Here is an 18,292-nt window from a genome sequence, read left to right as displayed (position 1 = left end):
TTAAATTATCTTTTTTTAATGTCCTAAAAAAAAAGTCACAGTGAAGCTAGTTAGGATTTCAGGGCTCACTAGAACCATAGCCTGTCTTTCCCTCCAGTCACCAGTTCCAAGAGTTGGATGTTAAGCTTCCAGTTTTGATGTCAAGGATATCAGTAAGGCTCAGACCTGGCTGTTCAAGAATGCATGACTTTATAATGGAGTGAACTGTGCGGTACCCACTTGTCCACACTCCCACTGTCAGGAACCAAGCGGTTGAGACCCAGCAGATTCACGCAACAGACATCACTCTCAGGCTTCAGGCTGAAGTTTTAATTAGAAGTCTTTATTTGGGGAATCAGGACATAGATCAATACTTTGCAAACAGCTCACAGACAGGATTCTTGACAGAGACGTTAGGGAAGGGGGGCTACATAGCTTTTATATACCTTGGAGGGGGAAAGTGGGGCGCAGGGGCTGCTTTTGGCAGGAACACTGATTCACACAGAAAGGGCAATACAGTTTCTTCTGATCTATAAGGTACCAAAAACAGGCCATCCTTGCGAGAAGCGATAAGGGAGGGAACGTGAGAGGATGCTTTGAAATGCGTGAGCGGGATGGGAGGGACACTTTCAAGCAGGCTCAGGAAGGTGCCACAGCTTTACGGGAGATCCGGGAGCACAAAGAAAAAAGTCAAGCACTAAAAGGGAAGAAAACTGTAGGTCAGGGATGGGTTCATGACACCAACCTCAACTGGGTCCCTCATATATACTTGTCACAAACTTGAAACCTGCAAGACCTGTCGGGCCTGCAAGCTTCACCCGTCTCCTGCTGCAACTGGAACTGACTAGATGCAATGTTACGCCAAGGCCTGGGTTGCCCATATTGTATTAATGCCGTGAGCCCCTGAGGGGCTCGACTATTTGGCATACCTGCCAAAGCAATAGGCTACCTCAGAAAGAAGAATGCAGATGTAACTCTGAAATCCTCTTCCAACTGGAGTACATTCAGGATCCAGACAACTCTAGCATGATCAGAAAAGAGCGGACTGTACAGCTCAATCAGACAGCCATTTTCAAAAGCAATTGAAGCGACAGGAAAATAACTGCAGTACCAGACGGTAGCAGCTCAATCGAATGCAATATTTTTCAAGTCTTTACTCATGAAAGGAAGGCACATGGCCCTCAGGAGAAGTGAATCACTGCCAGCGAGAGCAACATCACTTCAATGTCCCAAAAGGGGCGTTGTTTTTCCCTCGAGGGAGACTTCTAAGAAGTTTTATTTTCTGCTCATTCTGGCTATTGATGTGGAACCCAAGGAATAATTTCCTTCTAAAGGTAAAGGTATCCCCTGTGCAAGCACCGAGTCATGACTGACCCTTGGGGTGACGCCCTCCAGCATTTTCTAGCTCAGGGGTAGTCAAACTGCGGCCCTCCAGATGTCCATGGACTACAATTCCCATGAGCCCCTGCCAGCGAATGCTGGCAGGGGCTCATGGGAATTGTAGTCCATGGACATCTGGAGGGCCGCAGTTTGACTACCCCTGTTCTAGCTCCTAGCAAAGCAGAAATGTGTGGTCTTGATGGTGGTACTAAAAAAAAAAATTCAAAAAACAAAACCAGAACAACAAAACCAGCTCCAGTTTCTGAAACCAGAAAATCCAAATTCTTATGCAAATTAGTTGGCGTTACTGACATGCACCTGTTTTCCGATTCATTCCAGTTACCCTGCTTGCCTCCAGAGAAAATCTTGCAGATACCTTGACAATGTTTGTCTATTCTTTTATACACTGTTTGCACTACACTGAGGGGGTGGGATTTCAAAACCAGGTGACCAGAATATTCTTAAGGAGATTAGACATTCAGTCCTACAGTAGCATATTCAATATAACATTTTTTTTACAGTGGATCTACAATAAGCTGACCAGATTTTAACATTGATAAAGCGGGACACCATTGACCAGGGGGTTCTTGATTAACAATTTGGTCTATATGGAACAACAAAAAGTTTCATAGAATGCAAAAATAGGATTGTAATATATATATTTTTAATTTCAACATAAGTACAATTTGCCAGGTGCCCCCATATTTCCCTCCAAAAGTGGGACAATCTGGTCACCTTAATCTACAAGCAATGGCTGAACCAGCCCTAAGGTGTAGATTTGTCATCCCCACCCATCAGGGATCCTTGGATTCAAGTTCCACCTCCTCCATCCCCGGCTACAGTCATCATCACCACCACGGCATTGGAACAGGAGGCAGGCCATTGTCCCCTCAGATACACATCAGAAAATGTGCTACTTCCAGATGGAGAGTTTTTCCAAGCATAAGGCAGTGCACAAGAAAGCGACCACAAGGAAGACAATGAAGAGTGTGCTATGTGAGAATGTCATGGTCTGTGTATAGACTTCAAACATACATTAATGTGTGTAATTAGTGGGTGACTGAAGGGGATGAAAACTCACAGATGTTCTTCAGTTTCTCTTAGTCACAGATTTGTTTTTAACATCCAGATGAAAGAATTAACAGGCAAACATGTCCATTTTCTAAAAGTATAAATCTCTCCTCCTGTCACTAGTCTGAATACCTGCAAGACACAACAGATACCAAGTATGGAATTAATTTAGATTTGGGGCGATGTGTGGCCACACATACCTGCTTTATCCAGTTGTTGTGGTACAATGACATTTTGAATAAAATGCATGCACCAGTTTGCTTCCTGTTTACAGAAGCTTCCTTTCCTGCCTGCTTGGAGGCAATGCTTCCTGATCACAAGAGACCAGAGCAAATGGTTGCCTAACATGCTTACACTGTAATGTTACATTATAATGCATCTAACACACATGCATGAAAACAAAGCCCTAAAAGGTGGGAAACGAGTATCACATAATTATACAGTAATTTACAGGCAGAACACATGTTTAAAATTAAAAATACATAAGAAACGTTTTGGGTTCCTAAAAGACAGAGGTAGTCAAACTGCGGCCCTCCAGATGTCCATGGACTACAATTCCCAGGAGCCCCTGCCAGCGTTCGCTGGCAGGGGCTCCTGGGAATTGTAGTTCATGGACATCTGGAGGGCTGCAGTTTGACTACCCCTGCTATAAGATTTTATTCTGTGAAAGAGTATGTTTGCAATATCCCTCTTGCACAAAGGACATAGAATCACACAGTATTCCAGGGTCCAAGGACCACTTTGGAGAGAAGGAAGCCCCAACCCCACCCCCCCTTCCCAATGCTCTGAGTCAAACATAAGGAAAGAAAAGCCCCAGTGCCTTTTAAGGGCACTGAGGCTTCAATTACTATAAATAGGCCATAATTAACACTTTGCAAAATGGACATATTGTTCAAAACATCTCTCAACCACCTACATAAGATTCCCAATCAGGAATCTCATCCCAGCTGCCTACTATGAGCTTTAAAAGCAAAGTTTCTAATAAGGCACAAGATCGGTACAAGGATAAAACCTTCCCTAAACTGAAGTTGAAAACCTCAATCCAGCTGAAACTAGTCATGGGTTAAAGCTTTGGACCAGGGGTAGCGTTCGCTGGCAGAGGCTCATGGGAATTGAAGTCCATGGACATCTGGAGGGCCGCAGTTTGACTACCCCTGCTTTGGACAGACACATAAACAAGATAGAAACGAATGTATGGACTAGAGCGGTAAGAGAGACACAGGCTCACGTCTGATGAGCCTTACCACCTCTGGCTGCTTCCACACTGTGATATCCCCATGTACAGACAGCAGGAACCCCCTGTATTAAACAGGAATATCAACATGATGTCATGCTCATCCTGGACACAACTGATGGCATCCCCAGTGCTTTCCCAATTTTTTTGCCCCCATCTGGGTGCAGTCTGTGTCATCTATACCTCCCTATTTTGGGAACATCAAGTGGCACATTCAAAGTGTCTGTGTAGTCTTGTTCTCTCCAAGTTCCAATCAAAGTGTGGAGGGTCAGAAAATGAACTGCAGGCATCTACAATCCTGCCCCTCCCCACTCCCCGTTTCTAGTTTGTCTGAATGTCAACAGATAGGGCCATTCCCCACAGAAAAAAAGCCTCATGCCAGCACAATGGCATAACGCTAAAAAATCCCATGCCTCCCAGAATTCCTCACCTGCTGGCTCCTCTGCTGCCGTTTCATGGTTCCTGGCATTTTGCACAGCTGCTTGAAATGGCGGGAGATAGGAACATGCTATGCATGCTCCTCTCTTCCCCCTGTCAATCAAGAAAGGCATCCAATCATCTTTCTCCCTCTTTTAAAAGAACTGTGAACTAATTTTTTAAAAATAAAAATGACTTCTGCATTTAAACACATATGCATCTATTCATAGATGCATATTCATAGATGCATAGGGCTCCTTTTACTGCAAGCCCTCTTGCAATTTAGAGTTTTGAAGCTTTAAAAAAAATGGGGGAGGGGATTTGTTGTTGCTTTTTGGTGGGGAAGAGGCATGCTTTATGGGCAAACTGGTGGGAAAACGTTTATTTTGTGCTGTGCTTGGGCAATTGTGTGTCTATGTTGCTCCAGGCAGTTTTATGAAAGAAAGAAAGAAAGAAAGAAAGAAAGAAAGAAAGAAAGAAAGAAAGAAAGAAAGAAAGAAAGAAAGAAAGAAAGAAAGAAAGAAAGAAAGAAAGAAAGAAAGAAAGAAAGAAAGAAAGAAAGAAAGAAAGAAAGAAAGAAAGAAAGAAAGAAAGAGGGAGGCAGGCTCAAGTGCAGGCACAGGGGCTGGAAATCTCACTACTTCAGCCACTTTGGTAACTTATGTGTCTTGTGCGAGTGTCTTGCTGGCTGCTCTCATCCTGCTAGCGCTAAATGGCAGGGGTAATCCAGTTTTGTGGATTCCCCTGCAAGCCTTTTAAAATGGAGGATGTAGCAGCTGGTTTGCAGATGTAATGCTGGATGTTTATGTCGTGCAAAACGCAAAAAATATGACGTTTTCAAAAGGTAAGAGTCCCACTTCTTTAATCAGGTGCGGAATGGCCCCAAGAGTAAGCCATAGTGAAACGCATTGAGCAAATATGCCTTAATGAACACAGCCTATTATCTAGCCTAGTTTCAGCTGGATGGAGGCCAACAAGAGGGAAGACAGTTGTAAAAATGAAGAGGTGGAATGCTGGTCATAAATAATATTTAATAATTAATATGTGGATTAATATTAAGGAGGCAGAAACACAGGAACCCAAAACAGTGCCATCTGCTCTGGCTGGCAACAATTCTCCAGGGTTTCAAGCACAGAAAGGTCTCTCCCCAGCACTTGGCATCTGAGAGCCTTTAAATGGTGGTACCAAGGTCTGAACATGGGATTTTCTGTACATAAAGGCATGCATTCTCCTATTGAGTTCTGCCCCCTCCAAAGATATGCTTGCTAGAAAGTCACAGGTTCCTTCCAGTCATTCCAATTTTAGTGGATGAACAGAATTAAACTGAAGGATATTCTGCACCAAGATAACCTGAATTATGCAACCAGAAATAGCTGAGGGCTGGATTCCAAGGGAGAACATCCCATGTTCTCCCATGTTAATTGCTTCTGTATTTTTAGCAACCCTCCAACACATTTATGCTGCTCCCAGGGGCTCCTCCACACCACAAAAAGCATTTCAAGACAATTTCAGGATGCAGCAGGAGAAGGGTGGCAGGGAAGTCAAGCTTCAATGTTCAGAATTTAGACAAGATCCAACCCCAGTTCTGCAACTTAGTTTACATTTGGTAAAATAAGCACCATACTTGGTCAGGGATTCCCAACCAGGATCCAGGGACACCCTCCCCGGGGCCCCGGGTAGGAAATCCAGAGGTGGTCCACAGTCTTTTCCTTCCTACCTTAATGGACTCAGACACAAGCTGGGGAATCAGCTACCTCCATTCCTCCCTTTCCCCACTCCTAAACATGAGTTATCTCATGGTTTCTGTACCTGGGAGGAAGCAGAGCCTGTATGTCTAATACCACCTTAAACAGCCTCCAGTCTCTCCAGGGGTTCAGTGGACAGGCCATGGGTATAAAAATCAAAAGGAGGCAGTTGGTTGTGGCGTGGTATGGGGGTCCAGGCTGTCTTCTCAGCTTCCTTCTGGCCTATATGAGGCAGAGCCACCATAGTAGTAGTAAAGATGTCTTAGTGCCCAAGCTCCAGCTGCTCTCTGCAGGCGTCCTTCCAGTGGTTTGAGCTAGGGGGACCTGGGCTCCCCTGCAAAGATGACCCACCATTTGCCCTACATGGGTGTTGGCTTTATCATTAGGACCTCGTTCAACCCCCAATCTGTACCTGAGCTCTTGGGGGAAAGAAGCCTCCGACAGAGCGTCTGCCCTGCTGTAGGTACCGGGCTGGGGGGGGAGGGGGGGGAGCGCTGGGCTGGACACTGTGAAGGAGGAAGAAATATAAGACCTACCCGAAAATAAGCCCTAGTGCATTTTTTTGACCTAAAATTAATATAAGACACTGTCTTATTTTCGGGGAAACACGGTATTATGCTGCCATCTACTTTTCCATTTCTATTCGATTTGTACTGTCTAAAGGGTTTTTATGGGCTTTTATATGGTAATTTATATTGGCTTTATATTGTAAACTGCCATGAGATGGCCTGTCATGAGTGGTGGCATAAACAAACAAAAAACAATAAACAAATAAAATAAATGCTGGTGATCCTGAGGAGGCTAGAAGCGAAACAGAATAGTCCACAAATAGCTGGATAATCTGTAATTATAATCATTCACCTCCAGATCTTTGCAAAGGGTTTAATACCCTAGACTGGACCCACACATGGTTAGATCTTGTGATGTTGTAATTATTCAGCCAACAAGGTGTAGCTCCTGTCCAGGGTACTGAACTTCCATTCTTTAAGCACTGAAATCTTCTGAGCAAGTTCTGTGGTTTATGACGTCTATTAAGGCAGTGGTCTCCAACCCCCAGTTCAGGGCCCGGACCGTGGATCAGTTGGTACCGGGCCGCAGCTCCTCCTCATCCTCCTCCCTGGCTGCTGCCTCAGGGGCTGCCCTGCCACTCTGCTGCCAGCTCACCTTTGGTGCTCTCCAGTTGCTGCCATTGCTGGGGCTCCCCCTTGGTGTGGCACTGTGCAGCTGCTGCTGGCAGCGCCCCCCAGTGGGTAGCGAGAAGTCAGGGGCGTCGGCGGGAAAGCAAGTGGAGCAGGGGCTCAGACGGCAGTGACGTCCCTCAGCAAAGGACTACCCCCCCCCCGGGCCTCAGTAAAATTATCAAGCATTGACCGGTCCCTGGTGATAAAAAGGTTAGGGACCACTGTCTTAAGGCATTTCCCTATACCTTTTCAAAACATATCTTTCCACTCACAGAGACCAGGAAATCTCCCACTTTTGGAGAACTCTTACCACCTAAACAATCTCACAATCCTCAACTTAATATTCTTTTCCAAGCATATCTAACCCAGTATACTCATTTAAAAAAATAATGTATACATCCTTCTGGGAAAAAGAGAAATTTGGGGGTGGGAACATGTAAAGTCATGAATGATCAGAAGCAAGTCAATGTTTACTCACCACCCCCAGAAGTTAAACTGTGGCTGACATTTTGTAATCTTGCAGAGCCAGAAAGACAAGCCGCACTGGAATCCATAGACTCTTGCACATTCGGAGGACGCCTTTCCTGTTGCAAAAGATCTAACAAAGAACCATATCTCCCATCTGACGTGGATCCATGTGCCATATGCTGGTCAGGCATAGAGGAAGGGTATTCCGAAGGAGCAGTCAAATTGGGATGGCACACTGACGGCAAATGCCATAGATCTGAACTGGATGAAGGAATGCCCTGTAGAATGGAGGGCTGGAAGGGATCTGTAGCCAACCGAGCCGCAGCATGTTGGTCAGAGCTGGAGAGGTTTAAAGGAGGGGACGTTTGGTACTGTTTAGCCCAGGGAGGTGAGAAATTCCACTGATGGGAAGTCATGTGGCTGTCTGGTAAAAAAAGAGAGAAGATACAGATTCTGTAGGGTGTACTTCAGAGTCCAGTGACAGAGGCTTCAATTGGGCTTCTATTTTCTTTTCTTTTTTTCCTTTTTTTTTTCCTTTTGTTACATGTGCACCCTGTCTTTCTTGCACCACAAAATTCAAGGTGACTTACATAGGTGGTTTGCCAGAGGTATCCTGTCCAAACACAGATCAAACCCAGAGCTGCTTGGCTTCATTAAGGGTTCAGCGTTATATGTCCTCACATATTGCCCTTTCTCCATATTTTTCCTGCCTCTCCTCCAAGGAGATCAGAGCAGTAGGCACGGTTCATTTTACTGCCAGAAGAACAGCATGCACAAGTACTCTGAGAGTGATATCTGAAGAGCCCTCACAAGTCCAGGGCCAGGAGGCCAAGATCCAGGCAGACACCATCTTAGATTTAAAAACCAAGAGAGCAAGAAATGTGTGGACAAAGCACTACCCTAGAATGTTGCAGTGGCGTTCCTGTGAAAATGAAGCACGCCCTTTGATCCCTGGGATTGTCTTATGACTCCATGAGATCATTCCACATGTATGTAAGAAGCAGCACCTTCTAATGCAATCACCCTATACTTAAGCATACCTTTCATCAGATAGGAGAATCAACAGAAACATGTGACTAGCTATTACTTTGTACCATTCCAGGCTTAGTAAAACTACTGAAACTAGTGTTGACGTCTGATCAATACAGCAGACTAAGCCCTGTTGCTTACATTGCCAGCAACTTCTGATCTGCCACACAACCACTGTCCCTCTAGAACAATTAGTCCATGGTGTTAATGATTCCAGAGCTACTGCAGAATGTATCATGGCAACTGTACCTGACAAAGAAAAAGAGACTCACCATTTTTGAGGATCACATCCTCACTTTTGTTCTTCCTGCTCAAATCCTGTGGGGTTTTAGTAGCATTCAAAGCTCTTGAGAAATGTTCATCTACCACACTGTTAATGTCTCCTTGGAAGTAAGTAAATACCTCATACTGAGCCCCCCATTCGGTTTTCACTGGCTGTTTGTTCTTGCTCAGTTTTGAAGAGCTTTTCTTTTCTTCCATGTCTGGGAGCATGTATCTGTGCCTAAAAAACAAATATAAAATCAGTGTAACAAAGCAGATTGGGGTTTCAGTTTAAAATGGGGGGACTGAATATTATCTTTACCTTACTTTATATGATACACTGAGTATATTACTGCAAGTCTAAAATGTATTTTCCCCAAGATTTTTACACCTTACCTTACCGTTCTAGTGACTCCTATTCTAGATATGAATAGGAGAAAATTTAGTTAAATAAAAACAAAAGAAGTTTAAAAACAATCAAAAACAATTGTCAAATTGGCAATATCCTGGCCCTGGCCAGTAGGTTATAGTGTAGCTGGAGTTAAGCTATTAGTTGGATTAGGAAGATTGAGGGAGGGGTTGGGGTTGGGTGGGATTTTTTGGGAGGCGGGTTAGTTTTGTTAGCTAGACCCATAGTTAGATAGTTAGGGCCTAATGCAATTGGCTGCACGCCACGTGCTATCATCTGTTGCCATCCTTAAGGGGGTGGATTTGACAATCTACAGATGCATGGAGAGGAAGGCAGATGGGACAGGACTCTGCCCAGGGCGCATATTCCAGTAATTCTGGGCCAAGGCAGATATAGCAGTGGGAGGAGGTTCAATATCAGGGGGGGGTGGCAAAGTATGCAGGTCCAAGAGGGCCATGCCCATGGGTTTCCCATGAATGCTGGTCTGGTCAATACATGCACTGCCCTGTAAACCTCTGCCCATCCCCAGGTCTGGGGGAGTGAGGGTTAGGATTGCCCTGGTGCTGATCCTTTGCAATGCCAGGTCGTTTAACAACATCCTCAACCTTGCAAGACAATTTTGCAAGGCATGAGGTCAACCTGGCTTGCATGACCGAGACTTGGGCGAGGGAAGGTGAGACTGTTGCCTTGAAAGATCTAGCCCCACGTGGGTTCTCAGTCCTGCACCAGCACTGGCTCCATGGTAGAGAGGGAGGCCTGGCAATCCTGGTCTGGGAGACCTTTTCCTTTAGAGCACTCCCTGCACTATTGATTCTGGGGGTGGAATGTGTTGGCTTAGGGTGGGAATTAGTTGAGAATGTGGCTATCTGGGTGGTGCACCATTCATCCACTGTACCCTCGGATTCCCTGCCAGCCCTCCTGGAGGTGGCAGCTCCCTGGGCATTGTAATACCCCAAGCTTTTGGTTTTGGGGGACTTCAATGTCCATGCGGACATGCCATCTCTGGATTCTGGGCTGGATCTAGTGTCTGCCATGGAGATACTAGAGTTCTCACTGTTGTTGGACCCACTCATCAGGCTGGCCATACCCTTGACCTAATCCTTGGTGCAGGTGTTGAGGTGGATCTGGTGGCTAATAACAGCATCCCATGGTCAGACCACCACGCCCTGGAGACTCAACTAAGGACACCACCACTTCCTTGTTTAGGTGACAGATGTATTTTAGTCTCCCTGCAGAGATTTAGGTAATCTGAGAGATTCCTGAATGCTCTTTGGGATCCAATGCCCTCTGGCGTCTCGTTGGCAGATATGGTGGATGATTGGGAGTCCTGCCTGTCTTGTGCTGTTGACAAGCTTGCTTCTCAGTGCCCTCTCCATCCTTGCCTCAAACGGGCTCCTTGGTATTCTCAGGAGCTCCAAGAGAGTAAGAGGGCCAGATGTTAATCAAATAGAAGGAGCAATATTTAATGCTCAAGAACTAAAACCACAAAAAAGGTATTAATACAGAGGCACTCCTTTATTTGATAAACATCTGGCCCTGTGAATCTGGCAGAAGCAACAAATCAAGCCACTTACACAAAAAAAATTCTAGATCTCAGTTATACTCCAAAAGTGCAGGACAACATGATGGCAGATTGGAAAATACACACAAACACAAATACAATTTGATGAGGGCTGATTACCTTCCAGAAGCACAAAATGTTGACAGCAGTTGTTATCCTGTTAAATCCTGTTAAATAAAATACCTGCATAATTTATATTTAGGTCTTTCAAATGCCTCTCAAATGAGAAGAGATTTGGTAAAGATTCATCAGAATCCAAATTAAGTGCTGTTGTCAGTGCAAAGTCATCTTTGCCTATCCTAGCATTAAAATCACCACAATAATCATTTCAGTGGAGGAGTAGCACAGCTCAAGGTCCATTGTAAAGGTGCTTAAACGGTCCCAGTGGGAATGCAGAAAGGCTTTATCTGAATAAGGAGGAATATAAACATTGATTAAGATAAGGGCTCTGTTACTTAGGTTAATTAAAAATGCCTGAGCTATAGGGATACAGTCAGATAAAACAGTCAGTTTACAATCAAGTTGTTGTGAGAAAAGAAGGGTTAGGCCTGCTTGGTGTCATCCACATGTGTTGGTTCTATGAGCAGGTACCGAACAGGACTCGTATCCCTGGAGGCATATTTTGGAACTGGACCATGTTTCCTGGAAAAAGATAATTTCAAAATCTCCAATAGGGTGTAAAAATTCATGGTCATTCATCTTGTTCTTCCAACCAGCAATATTACATGATAAGATCTTAATAAATGGGCACGGGACATCCTTCGGCAGTCAATCGATCTCAATTATCTGTTCCAGTTCATTATTTGCATCAAGGAAAACACTGCAATTCACTTGATCATGGTTTTTACTTCTCAAAGTTACCAGAGGTTGGACTTCAGCAGCAGCAGCTCTTCTTTGGGTCAGATTCCAGAATTAGAATCAAGTGCTCTTCCATCTCAGGTGTCAAACTTGTTGGGCATTCTGTTCCCTGTAAGACGTTTGAGGTCACATTAGAATCAGTCATCACATGAGATGTAGGATATACAGGAAGTTAAGGCAAAGCTGGAGTGTCATTCATGCTTTGAGGAGTGTTGATCTAAGCTTCTCAAGTCTGCCAGTTATCTGTTGTTGTTCAATGGCGGGGAGTTCCTTAAAAGAATCCAATAAATTCTCTTCCAGTTCTAAATGACCAGAGGAGGGTTTCCAACGTGAAAGTGAAGGTTCAGAAGCTTCAGTCAAGTCGATCAGATCCATCTGATTTATCTCTAAATTTTTCTCACAAGAGTTGGTATTATCTACAGATGTAAAAGAGTTGAGTTTGCATTTGTTAAAATTAGGTATTAGTGCAGATAGAGTGGTGAAAACTCGGTCTGGAAAGATTCCTTTTGCTTTCAGGAAGGACCTCCAACGAAATAACAGCCCCGGAATCTTAGGGCTACTAAAAGATAATGAAACTTTTTGGGCTTGGTTAGAATTGCTTAGTAATTCAACAGATATTAGGTCTATATTTTCTGTTCTCAAGAGAGTCCTTAAATGCTGTTTTGCAAGACTTTTGAGAGGCCAAGATGAGTTTTGCCATTGAGACTGCATATAGTTAAACAAGCTTTGTGTGCTTGTAAAATTAGTTGATAATGTTATGCCAGCCTCGTCTTTGTTATTGGGGTTGGAGACTCTCCTGATATGATGACTGAGTTGTCTTTAGGGAGCTCCTTGGCTTTAATTAGGTTGGAGTCCTCCGCACCTTTTTTGGACCTCAGTTTGAATAAAGAATCCAGTTTAAGATGTAAAATTCCTAATTCAGTATAGATTAGCTCCACCATTTTTGCTGTTAAGGAGAATAAGCCCAATGATATATTGTCAGTTATCTTAGTCTCTGCTTCATCTCCACAGGTTTCCAGGCTATCAGCTGTAGCCTTGGCATTTTCCATAATTACTGCCTTTCTGAGATTTCCTGTTACATCATCAGTAGATGTAATATCAGACTGGTCGGCCAGGATTGCACATCGGTTGCCTGTAAAAAATTGGGAGGAAAAATAGTCCTTAATCCTTGATTGTTTTGGAGCTGGTGGGGGAGAATTTTCTGGATCTCTTCCACACTTAAGAGGCCCCATAGAGATTGAATAAAGTCACGCCTCCCAGCAGATCAGAATTAACCTAGCTGGTATAATGAGCTTAGTTGTAATAAATTACCAACCTGTAGCATTCCAAGTGCACTTCAGCCTGCTTGTTAAATGATGTATTGCAGTCTGTTTCAACAGGAGTAGAAATTAGGGAGGGTAACACTTCCAGAAGCAATGTCGTCTTATCAGTAACAAAATAAAGTGATAATAAAAGACAATGAAAAGCAGAAGTCAAGTAAGTGAAGTGAGTAGCAACGGTCTTCAAAGCCAGGTTGTCTTCACTTAAACACCAAAAACATCAGATAAAAATGGAGAATTAAAACGGAGGAGCTTTAGTGAGCTGCCGCCGCTTCCTCTACTACAAGGCACCAGAATTCTTCCACGTATTGGGAGACTGTCTTGTTGCCCTGGCACAAACTGTTGCATTTTCTCTGGCCATGTCTCCTGCCAACAGGTCTTCAAAATGGTTGCTAAATGCTTGCATAAGCAATTCATAGTCAGCAGCTCGGAAGCTTCAAAGTCGAACAAGCCTATATACCATTATGCTGCTAAACCTTTGAGAAAATCCGTGACAAAAGGGACCTGTTCGGCCCCATCTCTGAAGTGTTGACAGTAGTCAACCATAAATCCATGCAGTTGTAGCAAAAATGCGCCAACTTGCCTGGAGAGCCATCGAACTTCACTTGCAATTTGTACATTTTCCTCCGTGTTTCTGGGGCTGGACCGGTGCAAGGGGCGCACAGCCCCTTCTTGCTGCATCTGGTGTGGGATTTCCCCTCCTGCCACAACCGAAATAGTATGGGTTGCAGTCGCCTGGCCTCCCAGCCTCTGGTCCCGGTCCACTAGTTCTTCACCCAGCTCCTCAGCTTCAGATCCAGATCCCAATTTTCCGGGTTTGGCTTCCCTGACTCAGCAAGGAATTTGCAGCCAATTTTCTGAGCTTCGTCATCTTCCTCCATCAGGATAGCCACTAGGTCAGTTACCCTGACTATGCACCTGTGTATCAAGTTCTTGATCCAAATCTTGTCAGTGCACTCCATAACTACTCAGCAGTCAGCTCACTCTTAACCTGCCTCCAAAAACAACCACCAAAGGTGACTGGTGTTTGTCAGGGACAGGCATGGTGGAAGTGCCCTGCAGCATTGATTGAAAGCTCCATGCTGTTGGTGGATAAGAACCTGGTCCACCAGGTATGTCCAAATTCATTTATAATGTTTCTCGGTTTTCTGTTAGCAAAAACCACCAGATAAAAGGTTGCATGTATGAGCCACCAAACTGAATGTTACCTAGTATTCATGTACACCAACCCACTGAGAACACCTAGTTTTGCTGCCTGTATGTGTATGTATTTATTTTTTAAAAATTAAATTCACTGACCAGTTCTCCCCCTTCCAAGATTCTGTAAACTTTCCTAGGCTTAAGCAAGACAACTTCTGGTATCATTGATGACGAACTGCTCCCAACAGCCTGTGCATTTTATTGATTGAAGTTCTTTTTGTAGTGACTAATTTACAAAGTTGTATTTTTCTGCATACCTCCTAAAATTCTTTAGTATGTAGAAATCCTTGTCAGTGCATGGTGTGGCTTGATTGCTTTAATAATGGGAATGGGTCACCATTTAGAGATACTGATGACCGTAAAAACCCTGGGTCTGATCCGTTGCCCTGAAATGTCCCCATCATCTGACTTTTCACACAGAAAACTGCTGAGTAGCAAAGCAGACCACTGATTCATCTAAACCCAGCCTCATCTCAGGGCTAGCAGCAGTCCTCCTTCTCCTCAGGTAATGAAGGGTCTGGGAACATTTGCTTGGAGATGGGTCTGGACCCAGGGCATAATCATGCAAAATGTATGGCCTGAGCCACAGGCTTTCCCTTAAAGTGTACAGTTTTTAGATTCACTCTGATGAATGGCCTGCTTAAACTTCATATATGATGTCTTCAGCAGGTAGCTCACTGGCTGCTGCAAGTAGCTGATATGTCTGCTAGAGCAGTGATTGTCAACATCTGTCACTTCCCACCAATCACTCTGTCAAAGGTGAGGCATTTTTTAAAACTCTCCCCCCCCTCCCCCAGAAATATGCTTATTTATTTTGGCCATCAAGCCAGCCAACTGATGTCAACTCTGTAAAGTTTTTGAGGCAACACATATTCAGGGGTCGTTTGCCATTGCTTGCTTCTGCCTAGTGACCTTGGACCTCCTTGGTGGTTTCTACCCAAGTACACAACAGGCTTGACCTGGTTTACCTTCTAAGATCTGAAGAGACTGGGCTAGTCTGGGTAATCCAGTCAGCACATGTTTATAGGTTTATGGGCCTCCTTATATTTATCAAATTGCATTAAGTTTTAAGAACATTAAACACTGCAGAAGGGCAACAGATAAACCCTGGCAGGGAGGGTCAGCAGGAAGCATCACATCAAGGATGTTAGATGGCAGGAAGGGCAATGAGGGATTGGGAGAAAACACTAACAAGGTCATTACTAGCATGCTGGACAGAGATGGATCATCTCTGGCAGGTAGGGCTTGCAGGAGACAACATGGCACACTTGCAAGTGGGTGGGCAAGTGTGGGGCTGAGGAAGAGCAAATTCTTGATATTCAGTGTGAAAACCCTGCATCATACCTAGACTACTTCTTCATCCCCGTTAATATACATACACTTGCTGAGAACCACTTCCCTAGAAGCCCCACAAAAAGATCTACTTTGTTTCCCTTCCGTCAGACATTTCTGTGTACAATTTAGCTAATAGCTCAATTTTTGGTATTCTCCATACTCTACATTCCATTCCTGGGCAGGACAAAATTTGTAAACATGCTGGAGTAAGGGGGAAATAGACGGATATTTTTTGTTACTCAGAAGTAGGTCTCATCTTCTGTACATGCAATAGCATTCACTGGAAGAGAACGAAGGCATCAACGCTTGCTTACCTTAAAGTCCTGCCTTGTGTTCTTCAGCCCCCGAGAATCTTTCTAGCCCTGCACAGCTCATACTGCAGCCTTCCAGGTCTTTTCTCCCTACACCGATCTACAGCAGTCTCAATGTGAAGCAAGGGCTGAGTGTGATCACATCACTGCTTTCTGTCCCTCCAGCTGTGATCGCACTAGGCGTAGCCTATAGCCCTGCTACCAGGAATGTGTGAAATGCACTCTGACAAGTTAACCGGGTTTGGAGGTTTCAGGAATGATGAAATTTTTTTTACAGATGACAGCTTTTGGCAACTGTGAGCGCACAAGTGAAGCAAGTACTATCTATATTCAAAACCAGCTTCCAGTTCCATCAGGTGCTCAGGAATAGGGCCAAAAACACCACTTTTCCCCCTGAAGAATCACACAGTTTTGATTTTATACAATAAAACTAACCATTTCAAAGTCCAGAAGTCATGATAAAACCTTCATACAGAGGGCTGCAAGTTCTCTTTTCCTTGGAGCGCCTGGTTTGTTTCACCTGCATCATCATTGTCTGGTTCTTTTATATCCAAACTTGGACAATTTTGGGAACTGTATAGCTTGAGTCTTTGCAGCCACACACAAATCTCTTAACTCTACATCACAAGGTCTGGTCCCACTTCTGCCTTTTCCTCAGAACCCCTCTTACCGTCTCCCAACAGCTCCTGTAAAGGAGGGTAACCCTCACAGTTCCTCTGACATCGCTCCAACTGGAATAAGCATCCTGGATTTTCAACAAATTATTAAGTCTACAGTCATGGCTGGAAGCAGCTTAATTTATGTTATACACCTGGCTCTGGAAGAGGACCACACCAGGAAAAGGTACTGTAATCCAAGGATATCACAACCTCAACAACCTCAACATAACCTAGTTATCTGTGGGAGTGTAGCAAAATTTTTATATTCTGGGCAAAACTTCATTCTGAATTAGAGATTATGTTAATTTTTAAGTTTCCTACAAAGTCAGAATATATGTTGTTAAGTGTCTGTCCAGAGAACCTACCACGTCAAGCAGCAGTCTTTTTTTTTCTTTTTTTCTTTTTTTGCTACGGCATCGGTGAGAATGATTCTGGCATAAATGTGGAAAGCCTCAACTGTTTGGATTCTCAAAACCTGATACCTTGAAATTCTTATTGGTCAAATTAGTTTTACTAGCCACTAGAAATTGGTGAATAAACCATTTACACTGGGGTATTTTAACCAAAACTAAACATTTATATCCTGTATGATAATTAGAGAGCCTCTTGTGGCGCAGAGTGGTAAGGCAGCCATCTGAAAGCTCTGCCCATGAGGCTGGGAGTTCAATCCCAGCAGCCGGCTCAAGGTTGACTCAGCCTTCCATCCTTCCGAGGTCGGTAAAATGAGTACCCAGCTTGCTGGGGGGTAAACGTAATGACTGGGGAAGGGAATGGCTAACCACCCCGTATTGAGTCTGACATGAAAACTCTAGAGGGCGTCACCCCAAGGGTCAGACATGACTCGGTACTTGCACAGGGGATACCTTTACCTTTATGATAATTAGAAATTATCCATAACCAAGAATTAAAGATGAAAGACATTTATTAGAATGCTTAATTCTAGCTCAGCACAAATCTCTTCCTTGAGCTTCTTCTGCTGGTCTATAGAGCATTCATCTTATTTTTGTTAGCCCCAGGGGATTAATTAGTTTCTTTTGTGGCCTTCCCAGGTCCACTGTGAAGACTTTTGATCAGCTGTACCTTAGGAGTTCAAGCCTTCAGAAGGCCACTCCCATCTGGATGGAGACCGACAGCTCACAAGGAAAGGCTTTTCCACCCACACTGTTTTCTCAGCATGGAATGATTTTGGGACAAACGGGCACGTGGGTGCTCACACACAAACATGCACACGTAGCCCAGGTCAAACAGAAACTCCCTGGGGATAGGTCAGGAAAAAGAGAGTAAGAAGGAAAGGCTTAAGACCCTTCTTCTGTCACACAACAATCTCAATTTGTATTGGGCCTCTGAACACAGAACCTGCAAAGCACATCTGATCAAGAGTTCCTTCCCAGGGAAGAAGCGAGGATAATGTGATAGATGGTTGGGCCCTGGGGCTCATTAGAGATAATTTTGCTTTTCACCCAGTAATTCCACCAGAAAGTCTGAACGAACTTGTCTATAACAGCTAAAGAAATTGTCTTTACTAGCCAATAAATTGGACTAATTTTGACCAAAGGGAAAGTAAGAATTTTAGTGCTGTTACATTTAATAAAAGGAGAAATGTGTTATTTCTTGTAACAATGAAGTTGTCATGCAAAACTATTCCCAAATGAATGATTCAAAGCCTTGTATATTTCTGGATTCAAACAACTAAAAAATTCTCAAGCTACAGAAATTTTAAATGAATTTCGGAGGGAAATTTAACTTCTGACATGGAAACCCTGAAAACCTTCAGCAGAAACAAACATGTTGTTTTTCCTGTAGCAGCATTCTCAAAATCACAAGCATAAAGCAGGAGAGAATTAATTCAAATGGAAACCACTAAGCTTTTGATAG

General features: G+C 43.9%; 1 protein-coding gene across 3 annotated transcripts; it reads right to left on the bottom strand.

Moving 5' to 3' along the window:
* Positions 1 to 301: 301 nt before the first annotated feature.
* Positions 302 to 18,185, bottom strand: VGLL1 (vestigial like family member 1). 3 transcript variants are annotated; one of them, XR_013226378.1, is made up of 5 exons: positions 15,762 to 18,185; positions 8,777 to 9,006; positions 7,486 to 7,899; positions 4,095 to 4,195; positions 302 to 2,562 (listed from the first exon to the last, which is right to left on the bottom strand). XR_013226378.1 is itself a non-coding variant. In XM_077308985.1 (5 exons), the coding sequence occupies exons 3-5, from the start codon at positions 8,994 to 8,996 to the stop codon at positions 2,522 to 2,524; spliced, it is 675 nt and encodes a 224-aa protein (XP_077165100.1). In that variant the 5' UTR covers positions 8,997 to 9,006; positions 11,597 to 11,702; positions 15,762 to 18,185; the 3' UTR covers positions 302 to 2,521. The 3 variants fall into 3 exon arrangements, 2 of the variants coding, with proteins under 2 accessions (XP_077165100.1, XP_077165099.1); XM_077308985.1 differs by lacking the exon at positions 4,095 to 4,195 and adding an exon at positions 11,597 to 11,702; XM_077308984.1 differs by lacking the exon at positions 4,095 to 4,195.
* Between the last annotated feature and the right edge of the window lie 107 nt (positions 18,186 to 18,292).

Source organism: Paroedura picta, chromosome 13 (assembly GCF_049243985.1).
Source record: "Paroedura picta isolate Pp20150507F chromosome 13, Ppicta_v3.0, whole genome shotgun sequence".
In the NCBI taxonomy this organism is placed as follows: Eukaryota; Metazoa; Chordata; class Lepidosauria; order Squamata; family Gekkonidae; genus Paroedura; species Paroedura picta.
The sequence above is the reverse complement of the archived record's forward strand: the minus strand, read 5'-3'. Positions and strand labels throughout refer to the sequence as shown.

Excerpts from the sequence above, each read along its gene's own strand:
- VGLL1 (XM_077308985.1), bottom strand. The coding sequence starts at position 8,996 with ATGCTCCCAGACATGGAAGAAAAGAAAAGCTCTTCAAAACTGAGCAAG. Across the intron at positions 7,900-8,776 it reads GGATGTGATCCTCAAAAATG|ACAGCCACATGACTTCCCAT; the intron begins GTGAGTCTCTTT and ends TTTTTTTACCAG. Across the intron at positions 2,563-7,485 it reads CAGTTTAACTTCTGGGGGTG|GTATTCAGACTAGTGACAGG; the intron begins GTGAGTAAACAT and ends TGTGTCTTGCAG.